This window comes from Piliocolobus tephrosceles, chromosome 1 (assembly GCF_002776525.5).
Source record: "Piliocolobus tephrosceles isolate RC106 chromosome 1, ASM277652v3, whole genome shotgun sequence".
NCBI classification, from domain to species: Eukaryota; Metazoa; Chordata; class Mammalia; order Primates; family Cercopithecidae; genus Piliocolobus; species Piliocolobus tephrosceles.
Genome location: NC_045434.1, coordinates 175,866,339 through 175,888,969, shown reverse-complemented (window position 1 = coordinate 175,888,969; position 22,631 = coordinate 175,866,339). Strand labels below are relative to the sequence as shown.

The following is a 22,631-nucleotide window of genomic DNA, read 5'->3' as shown; positions in this document are numbered from 1 at the left end:
AAAAAGAGGAGGTGTGAATAACCCCTTGCTTAGGGTACCATCAAGAAATAACCATAAAAATGGGGCAACCAGCAGCCCTTTGGGGCTGCTCTATCTATGGAACATCCATTCTTTTATTCTTTTACTTTAATAAACTTGCTCTCACTTTGCATTGCGTACTCGCCCTGAATTCTTTCTTGTGAGAGATCCAAGAACCCTCTCTCTGGTAACAATGTCTGTAATCCCAGCCAATCTCCCTGCCTCACTCCTACCCACCCTGATAATTGGCTGTTGAATGATCATTTAAAAACACAGTTTCTGATCATGTCCCTCCTCTCCACTGGATCCAGTGATGTCAAATGTTGTGGGGCCTAACGCTTCCAGAATTTGAGAAGCCATAGTTAAAAAAAAAAAAAATACAAAATTTGGCCGGGCACCGTGGCTTACGCCTGTAATCCCAGCACTTTGGGAGGCCAAGGCAGGTGGATCACTTGAGGTCATGAGTTCGGGACCAGCCTGGACAATATGGCGAAACCCCGTCTCTACTAAAAATACAAAAATTAGCGGGTGTGGTGGTGCGCACATGTAATCCCAGCTCCTTGGGAGGCTGAAGCAGGAGAATCGCTTGAACCCAGGACGCGAGGATTGCAGAGAGCTGTGATCGTGCCACTGCACTCCAGCCTGGGCGACAGAGGGAGACTCCGTCTCAAGAAAAAAATAATAATAATACAAATTAGGTACAGGTCCTTGAAAGGGGGCGTGCAAATGACAGGTCCTGAAACTTAAGCTTCATTCGTTTCACTGCAAATCTGCTTCTGCCTACAAGTCTCGTCTCATTTTCCTCTACCTAAGGACTTCCTCCATGCAATTTCGGCCTAGGAGGCCCTTCCCTTCCCTTTTCACCTAGCTAACTCTTTCGGTACTCAACCACCAGCTCCTAATCCTCCCTGATCCCCCAAGTGGGCTAGGGGCTTCTTTGGAGTCCCTCGCACTGCTCCAAGCATCCAGGAAGAGTCATTATTCCGGGTGCCAGGTTGCTCTTTTTCCAGCAGCCTTCAGGGGATCCCCGGCGGGGCGGAGTCTGTAGAAGCGCGCGGAGTCCTGGGAGAATGTCGGATGTATTTCCTTCCCCTTTTTTCGCTAGCGTCCCGCCGGGTGGCGCTCACTACCTCCCCGGAACACGCGAGTCTCCCGCTGCGGTTCCGGTCGGAATTACCCAGTGGCGCACGCCGACATGGCTGCGCTGACACTGAGGGGTGTCCGGGAGCTGCTGAAGCGTGTGGACTTCGCGACGGTCCCGCGGAGACATCGACATAAGAAGAAATGGGTAAGGTCCGGCTGGGGGCGCAGGAGGGAAAAGTGAGGGTGGAAAGTTCTCCAGTCCTTCCATTTCCTGGCCCTCTAGAACGCCTACGCGTCTTTCCTAAGTACTTATCTGAGCATCCGGAGGCACCTCCCTCTCACGTCTGTTCCGTCACCGCCTCTGTCCTCACTCTTGCTGTCCCGAGCGTTCGTTTCTTCCACTTGTTACCTCTGCAGTCTCCTGACTCCGCCCCTCTAAGTTGCGTCATCACCTTCGCCTTCATTCTTTTAGTGATGTCACGGTCTCTTGTTCCTCAGCTGTGTCCCCCATACCTTTCTGTCCCCCACTACCCCTTTTACTTCCCTCCCTCCCCTCCCCTTTTCCCTTGCCCATTCTTCCCCCACCTTGACTTCTCCTCCTTTCCTCATTGATTTGCCAGCCCGGTCACCCTCACCCCTCAGAAAATACCATAGCGACCTTCCCTGCACTCCTGGGTCTCCGCCGCCTTGCAGGAAAGGTTTCAGCCCCTTCCTCAACCTGGAACTGCCTCTGGCGACCGGGAAAGGTTACAGCGACCACCCTGCCCATACTGCCGGCCCAAACCCTGGCAAAAGGTGCAACGAATCCTCTCATCCTCTGGAATCTCCCTGCTTCTCCAGAGACCCTTTTTCTTGCCTCCCTGGAAGCCCTGGAATTTCTTCTATGACTGGCACGCCCCCCTACCCACCCCAGCCGATTCCCTCGCGGCCTCCACCATCTCTTCCACCCCCACAACCTTCCTCGCACTCAGGGAGATGTTCTTTTGAGTCCTCTTCCCCACTCCTGGAAAGGACCTACTGCCGCGAGCCCTGCTACTCGGGTTCACCACTCTCCAGCCCTTATTTTGAGCAGTTCAGCATTCCGGGGTCACCCCCTCTCTGTCAGCGGACTCCTTATTGCAGCTGGATGAATCCCTCGAGAATGCGGCATGCCTGTCTTCAAGGCGCGTACTTTGACCAGCGCACTAATCTCTGTTACTCCAGCAGATGCCCTTCAGCTTTTGGAACCAGCCCGGCAACCTCCTTTCCCCTTGCTCATCAGTCCCCGGGAACGAGCCCAGTGACCTCCCCTCAGCTCACTCGTGTACCCTTGGAAACTGGACCCATGATTTCGCCGCCTCCTACACAGAGGACCCCGGGAACTTGCCTCACGATTTCACCTCCTCTTGCTTGCCGGCCAGTGGAAACTAGTCCTATGGACTCCCCAACCCTTTCTCACAGAGTTTTGGAAACTGGGCTGATGATCTCTCCGCCCTCTCACTGGTCCTCAGGGAGAAGTTATAATGACCCCCTTCTCTCCCCAGCATCTTCCCCACCAACTGGCAGCTTTTACCGTGGCAGCCTTAAGCCTCTAGACTCTTGTGAACCCAAACCACAGCTTGACCTGCCCCTTGAGAAAAATTTTTGTGGCTCCCCACTCTCTTCTCAGGCAGGTAGGCCTGGCTTTCCCAGGTCACCTCAGGAGGGCTCTTATCATTACTCCCATCTTTCTTCAGAGGCCTGCATGCCTACTCCTGGGAGTCCCTGCTATGCCGTCCGCCTGCGCCCCAGGAGTACTGATTCTCCTTGGTCACCCCAGTCCCAGGCTCCCAGGAAGGCTTGCTTTGAGTCCCTTCTCTCCTGGGAGCCAAGTGGGAACTCTTACCTCATCCTAACTCCGAGCACCACAATTTCTGGTCCCCCCTGTTCCCAGGAACTATCTCGTCCCCATGGTCCTCATTCTGTCCTTTCCTTCCCTTCACCGCTGGGCAACCAGTTTATATCTCCACCCCAGTCACTTCCCTGCAGAAGCTATAATGAACCCCCTCTTTCCACCCCAGTTTCCCCCCAGCCGAAGTCCCCTAAGTCCCCAGAGTTAAGACAGTCACGTACGCCCCACAAATGTCTCTCCCTAGTCAACACTCCCCAGCACACCCCTTCTAGCCAGCCCAAGCCCACTAAGGCCCGCACCTCTCCCTCACCTCCCTCCTGCCTCTCTGGTCCTCCTTGTATGGAGCCATACATCACAACTCCTTCAAATTCCAGCCCCAAAGAACTTCCCCCAGGGACTGCCTTACCGACTGTGGTCCGTAGAACCCTCAAAACGGTTATCCCCACTTCTCTTCCCCTCTGCCTTCCTTGTGATCCTGTCTCGCCCAATAGTTATGCTCAGAGCAGCCCCCATGGACCCTCCATAGGGCCCCCCTGCAATACCCATATATACTCTGTGGTTCCCTCCACACCCCATCCCTGCCCACTGTCTGGCTCCCTCAATCATTCGAAAGGCCCCCCTCCCATTGTGCCTCTGTGTGACACCTATAGCACTCCTAGGGGCCCACCCCAACCTCGTCGTCAGCCTGTGATGCCTCCTTGTTCTACCCACATCTATTCTTTTATCCCTTTGAGAACACCCTTTGATCCTCAAAGTTTACCCATTGTCCCCCGAGTCCGGGCCTACCCTGATACTGTCCCCTGTGGCCTCCATATCTACCCTGTGGCCTCTCAAGGCCCTTGCAAAGAGCCCCTGCAGATCCCTTACAGCTGCCCTTTGCCTTCATCCAAGGATTCCAGCTGTAACACCAATCCCAGCTGTAGTTCGACTATTATTAGGGAATGCCAGAGTAGTGACAGTGAGAGCAGGAGTTCCCATCAAAGTCAAAGCCGGAGCCAAAGCAAGAGTCCCCATCATGACAGAAGTCAGAGCCGGAGCAAGAGCCATCATTTGAGCAGAAGTCCGAGCCAGAAAAGGAGTCCCTATCCTAGCAGAAGCTGGGGCTTGAGCAGTAGTCCTCAACAAAACACAAGTCAGGGCCAGAGTGAGAGTCCCCAGCTTAGCATAAATGAGCGCCAGGGTGAGAGTCCCCAAATTAGCAGAGGTCAGGGCAAGAGCAAGAGTCTATGATGGCAAAAGTCGGAACCGGAGCAAGAGTCCCCAACATAGCAAAGGTCAAGGCCAGAGCAAGAGTCCCAGCAGGGGCAAAAGTCACAGTCAGAGTGAGAGTCCTCACCATAACAAGAAATGAAGGCCAGAGCAAAAGTTCTGACCAGACCAAAAATCTAGGCCAGAGCAAGGCATAGATAGTAACAAGATTGCCAGCTATAACAAGCATCCCAGCTGCAGCAACCAGGACCAACTTGTGGACTCATCTGAAGTCTTCATTTCTCTTGTACTCTGCCTCCTCGCTCTTGTCCTCTTGTCCCCTGCTACCCCCATAGCAGTCATCCTACAAGTCCCTGTTTTGGTTCACACCTCAAGATTCTGTGTGCCCTCCTTATCCTACCTTTCTGGGGTCTGGGAACTCTCCCACCATGACCCTTAACCCTCTGATTCTAAGCATTATGGTGCTGGTCACTGCATGACGCTAGGTAAGTTACCCGCATCTCTTCATCACATTGAAACGTTATTTATTTATTTTTGTATCTTACTGAGCTATCAGTTGTAGTGCTCACATAAGCTAGAAGACATGAAAGTACTTTCTAAATAGGACTGTTCAGAAGAAAAGGGCCTTTTGCTTTTAAGTTCAAAGCTTCCCAGAGCCTCTATAGTTTCTCCTAATCTTCTGCAGGCTTTCCTCAAGAGTCCTCTCCTGAGCTCCCATTCTTCTAAGTTTCTCTTACTCCAAGGTCCCTCTCCTTGATGACCCCCGCACAGTACCATGAGAGTTACATCTTTATCAGACAACCCTGGGATGGGAAGGCCCACCCTCTGCTACTGTTCCCTCTCACACTTCTCTGGCAGGCAGGTGGGATGCAAAAGCAGGAGTGGGCACTAGCTGGATCCAAGTTGCCCCTAGACTCTGAGGTGGGGTCAGGTAGTAGGGGGTAGAGGCAAGACTGGGAAAACCAATAAGCCTGTCTTCTCTCTTTTAGGCTGCCACAGAGCCTAAATTCCCTGCCGTTCAACTGGCTTTGCAGTATTTTGACATGACTTACAGTGTGCAGTTTGGAGATCTTTGGCCATCAATCCGTGTCAGTCTCCTCTCAGAGCAGAAGTATGGTGCACTGGTCAATAACTTTGCTGCCTGGGATCATGTAAATGCTAAGCTGGAGCAGCTGAGTGCCAAGGACTTTGTGAATAAAGCCATCTCCCACTGGGAACTGCAGTCTGAGGGTGGCGAATCTGCAGCCCCATCCCCTGCCTCCTGGGCCTGCAGTCCGAACCTTCGATGCTTCACTTTTGCCAGAGGGGATGTCAGTCGCTTCCCTCCTGCCAGGTAGGATCTGGAGCCGTGACAAGCAGTCCTGAGTGCCTGCAGGAAGTAGATATGATGAGACTCAGCGTCTACTCTCTGTGATAAGGACCATAATATTGCTAATATTTATGGCATGTTTATACAGACTAGGCATTTTTTGAGGTGCTATGTATATGTTACCTCTTTTTGTTCTGTCAACAGCCTTATGAAGTAGTTATTATTGCTCCTCTTTTACATTTGGGGAAACTGAGGTACACAGAAGTTAAGATTCTTACATGCTTTAGGTCCCTCAGATGGTAAGTGATGTGGCTAATTGAACCCACTCTGCTCTGTGCCTCTGGTAGAAAACAGCCACCTTTTACATGAGCACTCACTGGGCCCTCTCAAGTTGAAATGTGTGTTATTCACAGCAGTCTTCTCATTTTGCCCTCACAGCCACCCATCAAAGTGAATAGGAAAAGTAACTTCATGGTAGCAAAGAGGTAATGGGACTTTCCTAGGAAATAGGGCTGGCATAGGGGCACAAACTTGGTATTAGACTGAGAAAAAGAAAGAACTTCCAGTTTCTTGATTCAATCCTCATGTATATGAAATTGTATGAGAAAAGACTGTGGAATCAAATGCTGAATTCTGCTGTAACAATTAAGGAGAGCTCAGTGTTAGTTGTAGGGTATGGGAATCGATACCCTACCACTTTTTGAAAGACTTTATCAGACTTTCAAAAAGACTGATTTATTTTTTGAAAAGAATAAATTTTGAAAGACTGATTTATTTATTTAAAAATATTGACTGGGCACGGTGGCTCACGCTTCTAATCCTAGCACTTTGGGAGGCCAAGGCGGGCGGATTGCCTGAGCTCAGGAGTTCGAGACCAGCCTAGGCAACACGGTGAAACCCTGTCTCTACTAAAATACAAAAAAATAGCTGGGTGGCTGGGCACGGTGGCTCATGCCTGTAATCCCAGAACTTTGGGAGGCCGAGGTGGGCGCATCACGAGGTCAGGAGATCAAAACCATCCTGGCTAACACGGCGAAACCCTGTCTCTACTAAAAGTACAAAAAATTAGCCGGGCATGGCAGCATGCGCCTGCAGTCCCAGCTACTTGGGAGGCTGAGGCAGGAGAATGGCGTGAACCCTGGAGGTGGAGCTTGCAGTGAGCTGAGATCATGCCACTGCACTCCAGCCTGGGTGACAGAGTGAGATTCTGTCTCAAAAAAAAAAAAAAAAAAAAAAAAAAATTAGCTGGGTGTGGTGGTGTGCACCTGTAGTCCCAGCTACTTGGGAGACTGAGGCAGGAGAATTGCTTGAACTCGGGAGGTGGAGATTACAGTGAGCTGAGATCGTGCCACTGTACTCCAGCCTGGGCGACAGAGCGAGACTGTATCTCAAAAAAAAAAAAAAAAAAAAATTGTCTACCAAATACTAGGCATTCAAGTGCCTTGATGCACAGGCCCTCATAGAGCTTCCAGTTTAGTGAAGAAGACAGCTATTTAAAAACAGTAATTGGCCAGGCACAGTGGCTCACACCTGTAATCCCAGCACTTTGGGAGGCCAAATCGGGCAGATCATCTGAGATTAGGAGTTCAAGACTAGCCTGGCCAAAATGGTGAAACCCCGTCTCTACTAAAAAATACAAAAAAGGGGCCGGGCGCGGTGGCTCAAGCCTGTAATCCCAGCACTTTGGGAGGCCGAGACGGGCGGATCACGAGGTCAGGAGATCGAGACCCTCCTGGCTAACACGGTGAAACCCCGTCTCTACTAAAAATACAAAAAATTAGCCGGGCGAGGTGGTGGGCGCCTGTGGTCCCAGCCACTCGGGAGGCTGAGGCAGGAGAATGGCGTGAACCCAGGAGGCAGATGTTGCGGTGAGCTGAGATCCGGCCACTGCACTCTAGCCTGGGCGACAGAGCAAGACTCCGTCTCAAAAAAAAAAAAATAAATAAAATAAAATAAAATAAAAATAAAAAATACAAAAAATAGCTGGGCATGGTGGTACATGCCTGTAATCCCAGCTACTCGGGAGGCTGAGGCAGGAGAATCACTTGAATCTAGGAGGCAGAGGTTGCAGTGAGCCAACATTGCTCCATTGCACTCCAGCCTGGGCAACAGAGAGAGACTGCATCTTAAAAAAAAAAAAAAAAAAAATTAGCCAGGCATGGTGGCGGGCACCTGTAATCCCAGCTACTCGGGAGGCTGAGACAGGAGAATCACTTGAAACTGGGAGGCAGAGGTTGCAGTGTGCCAAGATCGTGCCACTGCACTCCAGCCTGGGCAACAAAAGTGAAACTCCGTCAATAAATAAATAAATAAATAAATAAATAAATAAATAAATAAATAAAAATTCTGGCTCCCATATAGATGAATGAATAAGTGAGTAAGTAAATGTGGGTCTGAGAACAATGAATTTTTGCTGATTGGAGCTCAGGCCCCAGAGGGCATGGACTTGGTGGCCTTGACTCCCAGTGGGTGTCCTGACCTGGAATTTAACAATAAAGTGGTCTCCTCTTTTCCAGACCTGGCAGCCTGGGTGTCATGGACTACTACCTGATGGATGCTGCCTCCTTGCTGCCTGTCCTGGCCCTTGGCCTGCAGCCTGGGGACATCGTGCTTGACCTGTGTGCAGCTCCTGGGGGAAAGACACTAGCGTTGCTTCAGACTGGCTGTTGCCGTAAGTCAGGGTGCTGGTGTGTTGGGCAGAGAGAGCTCCCTACCTCACCTAGTCCTAGGTACATTGAATATGGTAGGTTCAGCCGGGTGCAGTGGCTCACGTCTGTAATCCCAGCACTTTGGGAGGCCGAGGCAGGCAGATCACCTGATGGCAGGAGTTCCAGACCAGCCTGGTCAACATGGTGAAACCCTGTCTCTACTAAAAATATATAAATTAGCCAGGTGTGATGGTGCACGCCTGTAATACCAACTACTCAGGAAGCTGAGGTAGGAGAATTGCTTGAACCTGGGAAGTAGAGGTTACAATGAGCCCAGATTGTGCCACTGCACTCCAACCTTGGTGACAGAGTGAAACCCTGTCCCTCACACACACACACAAAGAATATGGTAGGTTCTCTAGTCCCAAAGTCAGAGTGGAGGGTAGTACTTACTTGCTAAGCTTGTATATTTTTTCATTAGTTCCTCTCTTTCTCTGTCAATTGGTCAAGAAAGATTGCTGAACAAGTTCTCTGAAGTCAGATTAAAGTAGGGCTATGATCAGTTGATCACATGACACACGCTCCTCTTCATCTGTTTACTTTTCCTCTAAGATTAAGCCCGTTTCTTTAGCCTACCAGCTAAAATGATAAGATCTGCCTTCAGTCACCATTTATATGTTTTATATGTCACTCTTCCAGGCTTTATGTGCTTTAATCTTACTCTGCTACTCTCTGTTGCCTTTGCTCTTGTTAAATTTTCTCCCTGGAATTCCTTCACCCTTAGCTGTCCAAATTCTTTTGACTTTCTTTTTTTTTTGAAATGGAGTCTCACTCTGTTGCCCAGGCTGGCGTGACCTTGGCTCACTGCAAGCTCTGCCTCCTGGGTTCACGCCATTCTCCTGCCTTAGCCTCCTGAGTAGCTAGGACTACAGGCACCCGCCACCATGCCTAGCTAATTTGTTTTTGTACTTTTAGTAGAGACAGGGTTTTACCGCGTTAGCCAGGATGGTCTCGACTTCCTGACCTTGTGATCTACCCGCCTTGGCCTCCCAAAATGCTGGGATTACAGGTGTGAGCCACCATGCCCAGCCATCCTTTTGACTTTCAAGCCTCAGCTCAAGTGTGCCACTTCTTGGACATCTTTCCTTATGACTTCTGCTGGCCGGTTCAGAAATGATGCCTGTCTCCTGTGCTCCCACAGCATGGGTATTGCCCTTGCAACATTAGCCTTGCCTTAGGGCTTTACTAGTTATATCTTCTCCCTCTTAAAGATGATGGATTCTGGCCGGGCACGGTGACTCACGCATATAATTCCAGCACTTTGGAAGGCTGAGGCGGGTGGATCACCTGAGGTCAGGAGTTCAAGACTAGCCTGGCTAACATGGTGAAACCCTGTTTCTATTTAAAATACAAAAAATTAGCCGGGCCTGGTAGCAGGCTAATCCCAGCCACTCGAGATGCTAAGGCAGGAGAATCACTTGAACCTGGGAGACGGAGGTTGCAGTGAGCCGAGATCGCGCCATTGCACTCCAGCTTTGGCAACAAGAACAAAACTCTGTCTCAAAAAAAAAAAAGGGGGCCGGGCGCAGTGGCTCAAGCCTGTAATCCCAGCACTTTGGGAGGCCGAGACGGGCGGATCACGAGGTCAGGAGATTGAGACTGTCCTGGCTAACACGGTGAAACCCCGTCTCTACTAAAAAATACAAAAAACTAGCTGGGTGAGGTGGCGGGCGCCTGTAGTACCAGCTACTTGGGAGGCTGAGGCAGGAGAATGGCCTAAACCCGGGAGGCGGAGCTTGCAGCGAGCTGAGATCCAGCCACTGCACTCCAGCCTGGGCGACAGCGAGACTCCGTCTCAAAAAAAAAAAAAAGGTAGATTCCTTGGGGATAGGCCCACATCTTATTTGTCTCAGTAAAGTAGCCCAGCCAAGGCCTTGTGCACTATTTTTTTTTTTTTTTGAGATGAAGTTTCGCTTTTCTGCCCAAGTTGGAGTGCAGTGGAGCTCAGCCAGACTTCTCTTGCCCTGTGCCCAAGCCTTTCTATTAGGCCTAGGCCCTTGTTTTCCAGCTCTTGTCAGCCAGCTTGCACAGTTTGAGTCAGCATCCAGCCTTATGATAGGCATTGGTTGATTCAGACAGGTATCACATTTTCTGTAAGTCCAGAGGGAGAGAAGAAAAGATGGGTCATGGGCTTAATGAATCCAATGCAAGAGAGCCCAGCCGATGTGCTGGACAATTCTGATCTGACTGAATGCTGTGGGAATCCATTAGAAGGGAGATGAGTAAGGGTAGCATTACTTGGAGGAGGAGGAACTTGAACTAGGAGGAGGAAGAAGGGCAAAGCAGAAGTAATTGAGAGTTGTTCTTCTAAGGTGTGCTTAACTATCAGCACCTCACTTTCATCCCAGCTCCTCATCCGAATGACAACTCTTGATTCGGGGAAGACGGCATCACAGAATTTGTATAAGAAGGAAAGGTAGGGTTTACTTAGTCTAGCCCTCATATTTTATGGAGGGAGAAATTGCGTTCTGTGGAGATTAAATAAATAATACAAGAATTAGAGGTAGAGCCAGAACTGGAACCCATGTTTCTTTTTCTCAGTTCATATCCTTCTGCAAATTCCTCTAGAGCAGAGAATACAATTTTTACTTCTTTGAGTGCGCTCAAAAATGGAGACATTGGCCGGGGGGCGGTGACTCACGCCTGTAATCCCAGCACAAGCTAGGAGGCTGAGGCAGGTGGAATACTTGAGTCCAGGAGTTCGAGATTAGCCTGGGCAACATAGTGAGACCTTGTCTCCATTAAAATAAAAAAAAAGGAGACATTTATTTGTGGTATTACTAAGCTGGTTCATAGTAGTGACCACTCCCATTAGATAAGGGGGACACTCGCATCTCGCCTTCTTGCACCCTCCCTTGTTGCTCTTTGACTCAGAGGCCAGGTATCAACTGTCATTTATCATCAAACTTGCAATATTTTTCTCATAGTAGCACTAAGCAAAGTGAGATATTTCTTGAACTCATGTCTATCAATAAACAGAAAATGAAAGGTAGATGGTAAATCAGAATTAGGTTTGGTTGCATTTGATAGAAAACCTAACTAATTAGCTTAAAGAGGAAACATTAATTTATCTGTTACATAAGAGAAGCTGAGATATAGGCACTCCAGGTATGGAGGCTCCACAATCATCAGGGACTTAAGCTCCCTTTTTCCTTTTGCAGTGTATTTTGTTGCTGGTGTTAACCTTAGCCTCCCTCCCTTTAAGAGGGAGAAGATATATAACTAGTAAAGCTCTAAGACAAGGCCTCATGGTCCAAAATGACGGCTGGAGGTCCAGCCATCACATCCATATTTGAGTCAAGAGGAAAGGATTGGGCAAAAGAGACTCATTTCATCTCCCAATTATGTCAACTTTTTAAAAATATCTTCCCAGAATTCCTATCCAATACTTCTGCCTACAACTATGACCAAAAGTTAGTCATATAGTCATATTTAGTTGTGAAAGAAAGGCTTGGCTGGGTCTGGTGGCTCACACCTGTAATCCAAGCACTTTGGGAGGCCGAGGCAGGCAGATCACCTGAGGTCGGGAGTTCAAGACCAACCTGACCAACATGGAGAAACCCCGTCTCTACTAAAAATACAAAATTGGCTGGCATGGTGGCACATGCCTATAATCCCAGCTACTCGGGAGGCTGAGGCAGGAGAATCGCTTGAACCCAGGAGGTGGAGGTTACTGTAAACCAAGATCACGCCATTGCACTCTAGCCTGGGCAACAAGAGCGAAACTAAAGAAAGGTTGAGAAATGTGGTCTTCTGGGGCAATTTTTCCCTTCCAAATAATTGGGGTTCTATTCCTAAGGGGGAGGAGGAGAATAATTTTGGGTAAATCCACTGTAGTATCTACCAAAGATGAAGAGAGCCATAGGTTTCCAGAATAGTGGGAGAGCATATTCTTTTAGAAATAAATATTCTTTGCTGGGCATGGTGGCCCATACCCATTATCCCAGCACTTTGGGAGGCTGAGGTGGGAGAATTGCTTGAGACCAGGAATTCAAGACCCATCTGGGCAACATAATGAGACTCAGTATTTTTTTTTTTTTTTTTTTTTTTTTGAGATGGAGTCTTGCTCTGTCGCCCGGGCTGGAGTGCAGTGGCCGGATCTCAGCTCACTGCAAGCTCCGCCTCCTGGGTTTACGCCATTCTCCTGCCTCAGCCTCCCGAGTAGCTGGGACTACAGGCGCCCGCCACCTCGCCCGGCTAGTTTTTTGTATTTTTTAGTAGAGACGGGGTTTCACAGTGTTAGCCAGGATGGTCTCGATCTCCTGACCTCGTGATCTGCCCGTCTCAGCCTCCCAAAGTGCTGGGATTACAGGCTTGAGCCACTGCGCCTGGCCTTTTTTTTTTTTTTTAAACAGAGTCTCGCTCTGTCGCCCAGGCTAGAGTGCAGTGGTGCGATCTTGGCTCACTGCAAGCTCTGCCTCTTGGGTTCACACCATTCTCCTGCCTCAGCCACCCGAGTAGCTGGGACTACAGGCACCTGCCACCATGCCCAGCGAATTTTTTGTATTTTTAATAGAGATGGGTTTCACTATGTTAGCCATGATGGTCTCGATCTCCGTACCTTGTGATCTGCCTGCTTTGGCCTCCCAAAGTGCTGGGATTATAGGCGTGAGCCACCGCACCTGGCCTTCCAGTCTCTTTTTTAAAAATTATTTAAATACATTTTTATTTTTGTAGAAATGAGGTATTGCTGTGTTGCCCAGGCTGGCCTTGAACTCCTGGGCTGAAGCAATTCACCTACCTTGGCCTCCTCCCAAAATGCTGGGATGAGAGGCGTGAGCCACTATGCCCAGACTCAGAGACCCTGTCTTAAAAAAAAAAAAAAAAAAAAGAATGTGGCTGGGTGCAATGGCTCATACCCGTAATCCTAGCACTTTGGGAGGCCAAGGCAGGTGGGATCACCTGAGGTAAGGAGTTCAAGACCAGTCTGGCCAACATGATGAAACCCTGTCTCTACTAAAAATGCAAAAATTAGCCAGGTGAAGTGACGCACACCCATGGTCCCAGCTACTTGGGAGGCTGAGGCACGATAATCACTTGAACCCAAGAGGTGGAGGTTGCAGTTAGCCGAGAGTGTACCACTGAACTCCAGCCTGGGCGACGGAATGAGACTGTCTCAAAAAAAAAAGAAAAAGGAAAGAGAGAGAGAGAAAGAAAAGAAAAGGAAAGAAAGGAAAAGGAGGAAAGGGAAGGGGGAAAAGGGGAGGAGAAAGGAAAGGAAAAGGGGAAAGGAGAGGAGAAAGAGGAAAGGAATAGGGATAGGAAAGGAAAAGGGAAAAGGGGAAAGAGGGGGAGAAAGGGGAGAGGGGACAGGAAAGGAGAAAGGAAAGGAGTCTTACTTGGTCTGCTTTATTCATTGACTTAAATAACTTTCTGGCCCATGTAGGTGTTTGCCATAGCAACCCCACTCCAGAATGACTGATGCTGTGCCATGCACATAATAAATGTTCCTGATGCTGGGGTTTGTGTTGGCTGGGACTGCCTGAGAATTGGTCTGACTCCATTAGTGCCATTGCTGGTGCAATGTTTCACTTGGCCATGGCCTCTGAAGTATCTTTATTTCCACAGGCAATCTTGCTGCCAATGATCTCTCCACTTCCCGAATAGCCAGACTACAGAAGATCCTTCACAGCTATGTGCCTCAAGAGATCAGGGATAGAAATCGAGTTCGAGTTACCTCATGGGATGGCAGGAAATGGGGAGAACTGGAGGGGGACACCTATGACCGGGTGAGTGATTCTTGATTTAGGACATGCATCTAGCTTAATGAGGCCTCCCCATCCTGGCTCCAGGGCCTGAGGGGTTAGGATCCAGCCCGTATGTTTGAGTATGTAGAGCTGTTTCTGGACCAGCCAGTTCTACATCGGTGATTTGACCAAAAGAAAAATCAGCTTAGATGACTGGTTATTATCTCCATTAAAGACAGTTGGCAGCAAAAAAGAATTTGAACCTATTTGAGTGGGGAAAAAAGTTATTAGGCTTACTTTATTTCTCAAGTCGGTTGCTCAGAAAGCCTCACGAAGATAAGTGTGAATAAACTCATTTATTTATTTTTGAATGTCAGTACAGCACATGGTACAAAATTCAGAAGGCACAAAAGAGTATCCAGTGAAAAGTGAGTTTCTCTCTTCTAGCCTGTAGCCCCCTACTTCCCCACCCTATAGATAACGATTGTTTCTTTTCTTTTTTTTTTTTTTGAGAAGGAGTTTCACTTTTGTTGCCCAGGCTGGAGTGCAATGATGCGATCTCTGCTCACTGCAACCTCCGCCTCCCAGGTTCAAGCAATTCTCTGCCTCAGCCTCCTGAGTAGCTGGGATTACAAGCACCCACCACCATGCCTGGCTAATTTTTTTTTTTTTTTTTTTTTTTAGTAGAGACGGGGCTTCACCATCTTGGCCAGGCTGGTCTTGAACTCCAGACCTCGTGATCCACCCGCCTCGGCCTCCCAAAGTGCTGGGATTACAGGCACGAGCCCCTGCGCCTGGCCGGTAGTATATTATATTGTACTCACTCTTCTGAACTTTGTATTTTTTTCATTTAATAATGTGTCCTGGGGTTAAGTCCTTTTTTAATTTTGTTGACATTTTTGAAGGGTAGTTGTTGAATAACAGTTTATATCAATTTAAGATTTTGATAGAGATTGCTGAATCTCTGTGGAGGTTAAACCAGTTTCACTCCTACTGATAAGGAATGAGTACTGATTTCCCATATCCTGCCAACATTGATGCTATCAAACTTAATTTTTTTGCCAAATGGATAGTATCTAATTTACAATCTCTTATTATGAATCATGTTGAAAGTCTCCATATTTACTTAAAAAATTTTTTTTTTGAGTGACAAGTTTTCACTTTGTCACCCAGGCTGGAGTACAGTGGTGTGAACACAGCTCACTGCAGCCTCAACCTCCTGGGCTCAAGGGGTTCTTCTGCCTCTGTTTCCCGAGTAGCTGGGACTAGAGGAGTGTGCCATCATGCCCAGCAAATGATTTTTTGTAGAGACGGGGTCTCACTATGTTGCCCAGGCTGGCCTCGAACTCCTGTGCTTGAGCAGTCCCCCCACCTCAGCCTCCCAAAGTGCTGGGATTATAGATGTGAGCCATTGTGCCAGGCCAGTCTCTTCATGTTTTCAAGTTATTTATTTTATTTTAAATGGCATATTCTAAAAATATTTGTTTAGAACACGTATTTCTAAAAATATATAAAATATATAGCTGTTGTCTCTGTGTTGTCACCTGATTTACCCAATCTGTCTAGTTCTCACCATTCTGCCTCAACCACTCTAAGAAACTGAAAGAAAGACCAAAGCTTATGGAATCTTGGATAGGCTTGAGACTTGCTTTCTGCCTGTATAGGAATCCCCTACTCATTTTTTTCTTTTTCTTTGAGACAGTTTTGCTCTTGTTGCCCAGGCTGGAGTGCAGTGGTGCAATCTTGGCTCACTGCAACCTCTGCCTCCCTGGTTCAAGCCTCAGTTCAAAGTTCGGTTCTCCTGCTCAGCCTTCCAAGCAGCTGGGATTACAGGTGTGTGCCGCCACGCCTGGCTAATTTTGTTTTTTTTTAATAGAGACAGGGTTTCACCATGTTGGTCAGACTGGCCTCGAACACCTGACCTCAAGTGATCCACTCGCCTCAGCCTCCCAAAGTGCTGGGATTGCAGGCGTGAGCCACTGTGCCTGGCCTATTCATTTTTCTTGATATGAGAGCAGCGGAACATGGTGGAGAGAGCATGACCTCTCCTGTCAGCCTAACCAATTGCTACATTACAGGGGTGCTACTTACTAACCTTAGGCAAACTGTTGATCTTGCTGAACTTCAACCTCTTCGTTTGTGAAACAGGGTAATCCTACCACTTAGGATTATTGTGTGGATTCAGTGAGTATCCAGGGAAAGCATTTAATATAGTACCTGGTGGTGAAAATTAGGCAAGCAGGAGCCATCATCATTTTTCAGCCTATGCTTAAACACATCCATTGATGGGTGCACACTGAGGTTCTGTTGTTGAACACTTACAATGTTAGAAAGTTCTGCCTCTTACTGCAATCTGTAGATTGCATAGTATATGGGTGAGGGCAAGGATTCTGGAATCAGACTGCTTGGATTAGACCTGGTTCCCTTACTTATCAGCCAGAGAAGTTTCAGTGAGTTACTTAACTTTCAGTTAAACTTCAGCTTCTTCATCTGTAAAATGAGGGTAATAGTATAGTGCCTATCCTGTAGGTGAAAATTGAATAAGAATGCATTTGGCACAATGTCTGCAATATAGAAAGCATTCACTAGTATTATAATCATCACAATCCTTACCATTATTATAATTATTATTTCCATTCATTGATCCTAGCTACTTATATTGGAGCAATATAGAATGAGTGACCTGCTCTTTCACTTGACAGCTTTGATGTTTGAAGATGTCTTTGTTAATTTGTCTGTTGAAAAACTAGTTGTGACCGGGCACGGTGGCTCATGACTATAATCCCAGCACTTTGGGAGGCTAAGGCGGGTGGATCACCTGAGGTCAGGAGTTCGAGACCAGCCTGGCCAACATGGTGAAACCCCGTCTCTACTAGAAATACAAAATTAGCCGGGTGTGGTGGCAGGCACCTGTAATCCCAGCTACTCGGGAGGCCGAGGCAGGAGAATTGCTTGAACCCAGGAGGCGGAGATTGCAGTGAGCCGAGATCACACCATTGCACTCCAGCCTGGGGTACAAGAGCGAGACTTTGTCTCAAAAACAAAACAAAACAAAACAAAAAAACTAGTTGTGTACAATATACTCTGCTGTGGTAGGCAAGTGTTAAGTACTTTTATTTATTTATTTGAGACAAGGTCTTGCTGGGGCTAGAATGCAGTGATGCAATCATGGCTCACTTCAGTCTTGACTTTCTGGGCTTAAGGGATCCTCCTACCTCAACCTCCCAAGTAGTTGAGACTATAGGCACGTGCACCATGCCTGGCTAATTTTTTAACTTTTTGTAGAGATGAGGTCTCACTATGTTGTCCAAGCTGGTCTCGAATTCCTGAGTTCAAGTGATCCTCCTGCCTCAGCCTCCCAAAGCATTAGGATTACAGGTGTGAGCCACCACGCCCATCTGCGTTAAGCACTTTAGATGCAAAGAAGAATACTACCTCAGGGCTCTACATACTCTTGGTAACTCCATCCTTCTCCCGGCTTTACTTGTCCATCAGCTGGAGAAGGGACAGAACCTCAGAGCTCTGCATGTTCATGGAAGACAGTAACCCTTCCCCCCAACTCACAACTTTCTTTTTTTTGTGAGCTCTATTTCAAATAATATGATGTTTATTTGAACATGTTTCTATCTTCCCTTATAATACAATATTATACAAATTGATATTAATACAAATAATATTTGTTAGATACTTGCCCAGGGCTGAGATTCAGTGGGAGCACTATCCTGGCAGGACTGGTTATTTATGATTGACATCCATGCCAGTGCCTGATGTGAAGATGCACGTGCCATATTTGATGTGGAGTGATTTGACTACCCTCCCTAAATGTTTCCTAAGTGTAGTGCAACAGTACAACTTCCTTTTCTTTCTTCTGTGACTGAGATCAACATATTTTTTTATTTTTGAGACAGAGTTTCACTCCCATTGCCCAGGCTGGAGTGCAATGGCACAATCTCAGCTCACTGCAACCTCTGCTCCCTGGGCTCAAGCAATTCTCCTGCCTCATCCTCCCAAGTAGCTGGGACTACAAGCACGTGCCAGCAAGCCCAGCTAATTTTTCTAGTATTTTTTGTAGAGATGGGGTTTTGTCATATTGCCCAGGCAGTTCTCGAACTCCTGGGCTAAAGCAATCCGCCTGCCTTGGCCTCTCAAAATGAACATTTTCCACTGTTGACACTACTGAAGCAATATTAGATATATTAGATCAAAGATGTTCAGATATATTGCCATCAATTTATAATCCCCTTGAAATTGCATAGCTCTGCTCTTTCTCTGCATCAGGGGCTCAGGAGTCCAGCGGTCCTAAGTATATCTTGTAGCCATCTTCCTAAGAGTTCTGGCCATGACTCAGGACACTGAGAAGGAGTAAGGAAAGAGTCTATAGACATATCCTCCTTTTTGGGTCGGGGAAACTCCTACAGCTTTTTTTTTTTTTTTTTTAACATTGCAGCTGTACCTTTGCTCAGCTCATCCTTTGTATTTAGGACATTTCCTTTTAGGTGTATCTCTTATATGCTGCATAGACAGGTTTTGCTTTGTGAGCCAATCTATACATTTTATTATTTTCATTGCTGACTTAAGCAATTGATGCCATTGATGATTTTGATCTCAGCTCTGTCAAATTATTATTATTTTATTTATTTAGTTTTTGAGACAGAGTCTCACTCTGTTGCCCAAGTTGGAGTTCAGTGGCCCCATCTTGGCTCACTGCAACCTCCACATTCAGGGTTCAAGCAATTCTTGTGCCTCAGCCTCCCAAGTAGCTGGGATTACAGGTACCCGCCACCATGCCTGGCTAATTTTTGTATTTATTTATTTATTTTGAGATGGAGTCTCGCTGTGTCGCCCAGGCTGGGGTGCAGTGGCACAATCTTGGCTCACTGCAACCTCCGCCTTCTGGGTTCAAGCGATTCTCCTGCCTCAGCCTCCTGAGTAGCTGGGATTACAGGTACCTGCCACCATGCCAGGCTAATTTTTGTGTTTTTAGTAGAGACAGGGTTTCTCCATGTTGGCCAGGCTGGTCTCGAATTCCTGACCTCGGGTGATTCGCCTGCCTTGGCCTCCCAAAGTGCTGGGATTGTAGGCGTGAGCCACTGCTCCCCGCCTAATTTTTTTTGAGATGGAGTCTCACTCTGTTGCCAGACTGGAGTGTAGTGGTACGATCTTGGCTCACTGCAACCTCTGCCTCCTGGGTTTAAGCGATTCTCCTGCCTCAGCCACCTGAGTATCTGGGACTACAGGTGCATGCCACCACGCCCAGCTAATTTTTGTATTTTTAGTAGAGATGGGGTTTCACCATGTTGGCCAGGATAGTCTTGATCTCTTGACCTCATGGTCTGCTTGCCTCAGCCTCCCAAAGTGCTGGAATTACAGGTGTGAGCCACTGCGCCTGACCCCTGTCAAATTATTTTACTGTGTTTATTTACCATGTTTCTTTCACTGTGGGGTCTCTGTCCTTGCTGTTTTGTTTTTCTTTTAACTTCTTTTGTTATCTAAGAAGGTTTATATTAATATTTTAATTCTACATTGGATAATTCCTATATCAGAACTATTGTTGACAATCAATTACAGATGGAACTTCATCTACTCTTTCTCCCCATCTCACTCCTGCTCTTTCTCCCTTTCTCACTCCTGCAATTGGCTAGTCTCATTGAGAAAACAAACTGGGGTCGGTCAGGCATGATGGCTCATGCCTGTAATCCCAGCACCTTAGGAGGCTGAGGCAGGTGGATCACCTGAGGTCAAGATTTTGAGACCAACCTGGCCAACATGGCGAAACCCCGTCTCTACTAGAAAAATACAAAAATTAGCCGAGTGTGGTATTGTGCACCTATAGTCCCAGCTACTTAGGAGGCTGAGGTGGGAGAATCGCTTGAACCCAGGAGTTGGAGGTTGCAGTGAGCTGAGATCGCGCCATTGCACTCCAACCTGGGTGACAGAGCGAGACTCCATCCCAAAAACAAACAAACAAATAAACTGGGAATTTAGTTTTACTGGATTCTGTTTCTGCTGACTTGCTCAAGGAATCTTGTTTCCTTTTAAGTTTTGTGGTTATTTTTGTGTCCTATCGTAAGCTTCTTTTTTTTTTTTTTTTTGAGGCGAAGTCTTGCTTTGTCGCCAAGCTAGAGTGCAGTGGTGTGATCTTGGCTTACTGCAACCTCCACCCCCCAGGTTCAAGCAATGCTCCCACCTCAGCCTCCTGAGTAGTAGCTGGGACTACAAGAGTGCTCCCACCACGCCCGGCTAATTTTTTTTTTTTTTTTTTTGAGACAGAGTCTCGCTTTGGTGCCCAGGCTGGAGTGCAGTGGCACAATCTTGGCTCACTGCAACCTCTGCCTCCCAAGTTCAAGCGATTCTCCTGCCTTAGCCTCCCAAGTAGCTGGGATTATAGGCATGTGCCACCATGCCTGGCTAATTTTTGTATTTTGAGTAGAGGCGGGGTTTTGCCATGTTGGCCAGGCTGGTCTCAAACTCCTGACCTCAGGTGATCCACCCACCTCGGCCTCCCAAAGTGCTGGGGATTACAGATGTGTGCCACTGTGCCCAGCCTCCTGTCATAATTTTCTTTTCTTTTTTTTTTTTTTTTTTGAGACAGAGTCTCGCTCTGTCGCCCAGGCTGGAGTGCAGTGGCCGGATCTCAGCTCACTGCAAGCTCCGCCTCCCAGGTTTATGCCATTCTCCTGCCTCAGCCTCCCAAGTAGCTGGGACTACAGGCGCCCGCCACCTCGCCTGGCTAGTTTTTTGTATTTTTTAGTAGAGACGGGGTTTCACCGTGTTAGCCAGGATGGTCTCGATCTCCTGACCTAGTGATCCGCCCGTCTTGGCCTCCCAAAGTGCTGGGATTAAAGGCTTGAGCCACCGCACCCGGCCCTCCTGTCATAATTTTCTAATAACTTTATTTTATTTATTTATTTTTTGAGACAGTCTTACTGTATCTCCCAGGCTAAAGTGCAGTGGCACAATCTCGGCTTACCACATCCTCAACTTCCTGGGATCAAGTATTCCTTCCATTTGAGCCACTTGAGTAGCTGGGACTATAGGTGCATGCCACCACACCTGGCTAATTTTTAAATTTTTTGTAGTCGGGACTACAGGTGCATGCCACCACCATGCCTGGCTAATTAAAAAAATTTTTTTTGTACAGGTGGGATCTCACTCTCATTATGTTGTCCAGACTATGATAACTTTCCTATTGGAGTATAATACAGAAATGACCAAATCATAAGTGTACTGTTTAGAGAATTATAGTTAGCCTGGGCAACATAGCAAAATGCTGTCTCTACAGAAATACAAAAATACAAAAATTAGGCCAGGTGCGGTGGCTCAAGCCTGTAATCCCAGCACTTTGGGAGGCCGAGACGGGCGGATCATGAGGTCAGGAGATTGAGACCATCCTGGCTAGCACGGTGAAACCCTGTCTCTACTAAAACTACAAAAAATTAACCGGGCATGGTGGTGGGTGCCTGTAGTCCCAGCTGCTTGGGAGGCTGAGGCAGGAGAATGGCGTAAACCCAGGAGGCGGAGCTTGCAATGAGCCAAGATTGCACCACTGCACTCCAGCCTGGGTGACAGAGCAGAGCAAGACTCCGTCTCAAAAAAAAAAAAAAAATGTGTATGTGTATATATATATATTATTAGTCAATTAGTCTAGAGTGGTGGTTTGCATCTGTCTCCCCAGCTACTCAGGAGGCTGAGGTGGGAGGACTGCTTGATCCCAGGGAGTTTGAGGCTGCAGTGATCTATAATCACATCACTGTACTCCAGTCTGGGCAACAGAGCAATATTTGTCTCTAAAAATTAAAAAAAAAAAAACAAATTATAGTTGTTTATGTGTTAATTTTGGGTTTTTGACCAGCCATGATATTCCCAGATATACTATTTTCCCAGTCATTATTTCACAATTGTCTACCAAGTTAAAATGAAAAACTTTGTCAGGTACTCTGCAAAGGAGGGATGGGCAGAGGGAATATTTCACAAACTTGGGCCAGGGGCCTGAAACATCTCTGGCCTAAGGAAGAGAAGCCTATAAGGATCTTTAATACTTTACCCTTTAACACTCTGGGTAGGTGCTGGTGGATGTGCCCTGTACCACAGACCGCCACTCCCTTCATGAAGAGGAGAACAACATCTTTAAGCGGTCGAGGAAGAAGGAGCGACAGATATTGCCTGTGCTGCAAATGCAGCTACTTGCGTGAGTGACAGATTTTTAAACTCAGGACTTTGTGCCAGAGTGCTCTGGGAGTCTGGTCACCTGGGAGACTGGGGGACTGGAAACTCTTACCAAGACCATAACCCACACAGGAATCTTATGGCTGGAGATCTGCCTAGAGGAGACAGAAATCATGGGATCATCTCTGGAACAAGAAAACCCTATCTGAATTAGCTGGGTGTGGCGATGCACACCTGTAGTCCCAGCTACTTAGGGGGCTGAGGGAGGAGAATCACTTGAACCTAGGAGGTGGAGGCTGCAGTGAGCTGAGATTGCACCACTGCACTCCAGCCTGGGTAACAGAGCAAGACTCTGTCTCAAAAAACAAAAACAAAAACAACCCTATCTAGTAGGACATATATACTAGAGTGGGCTGCACAGATTCACTCATGGTATTTCATCCTCAGTACCAGTGAGTAGCATATGTTTGAAAAATAACTACTAGGGGCCGGGCGCGGTGGCTCAAGCCTATAATCCCAGCACTTTGGGAGGTTGAGGCGGGCGGATCACGAGGTCAGGAGATCGAGACCATCCTGGCTAA

The 22,631-nt window shown here is 47.5% G+C and overlaps 2 protein-coding genes across 3 annotated transcripts in view; both read left to right on the top strand.

Moving 5' to 3' along the window:
• Positions 1-803: 803 nt before the first annotated feature.
• NSUN4 (NOP2/Sun RNA methyltransferase 4) overlaps positions 804-22,631 on the top strand; it is a 24,754-nt gene continuing 2,926 nt past the window's right edge. The window contains exons 1-5 of one of the 2 annotated variants that reach the window (XM_023221509.2): positions 804-1,306; positions 5,170-5,513; positions 8,006-8,160; positions 13,766-13,926; positions 21,948-22,072. In XM_023221509.2, the coding sequence (XP_023077277.1) occupies positions 1,214-1,306; positions 5,170-5,513; positions 8,006-8,160; positions 13,766-13,926; positions 21,948-22,072 (878 nt within the window). In that variant the 5' untranslated portion in view covers positions 804-1,213. Of the gene's footprint in view, positions 1,307-4,323; positions 4,666-5,169; positions 5,514-8,005; positions 8,161-13,765; positions 13,927-21,947; positions 22,073-22,631 lie in introns of those variants that run through there. The other variant, XM_023221510.2, reaches the window with a different exon arrangement.
• Positions 1,335-4,331, top strand: LOC111548785 (sperm head and tail associated protein-like). The gene has a single exon (XM_023221504.2). The coding sequence runs from the start codon at positions 1,985-1,987 to the stop codon at positions 4,199-4,201; it is 2,217 nt and encodes a 738-aa protein (XP_023077272.1). The 5' UTR covers positions 1,335-1,984; the 3' UTR covers positions 4,202-4,331.

Bases quoted from the DNA above. Each gene is read 5' to 3' on its own strand.
- LOC111548785 (XM_023221504.2), top strand. From the start codon at position 1,985: ATGACTGGCACGCCCCCCTACCCACCCCAGCCGATTCCCTCGCGGCCT.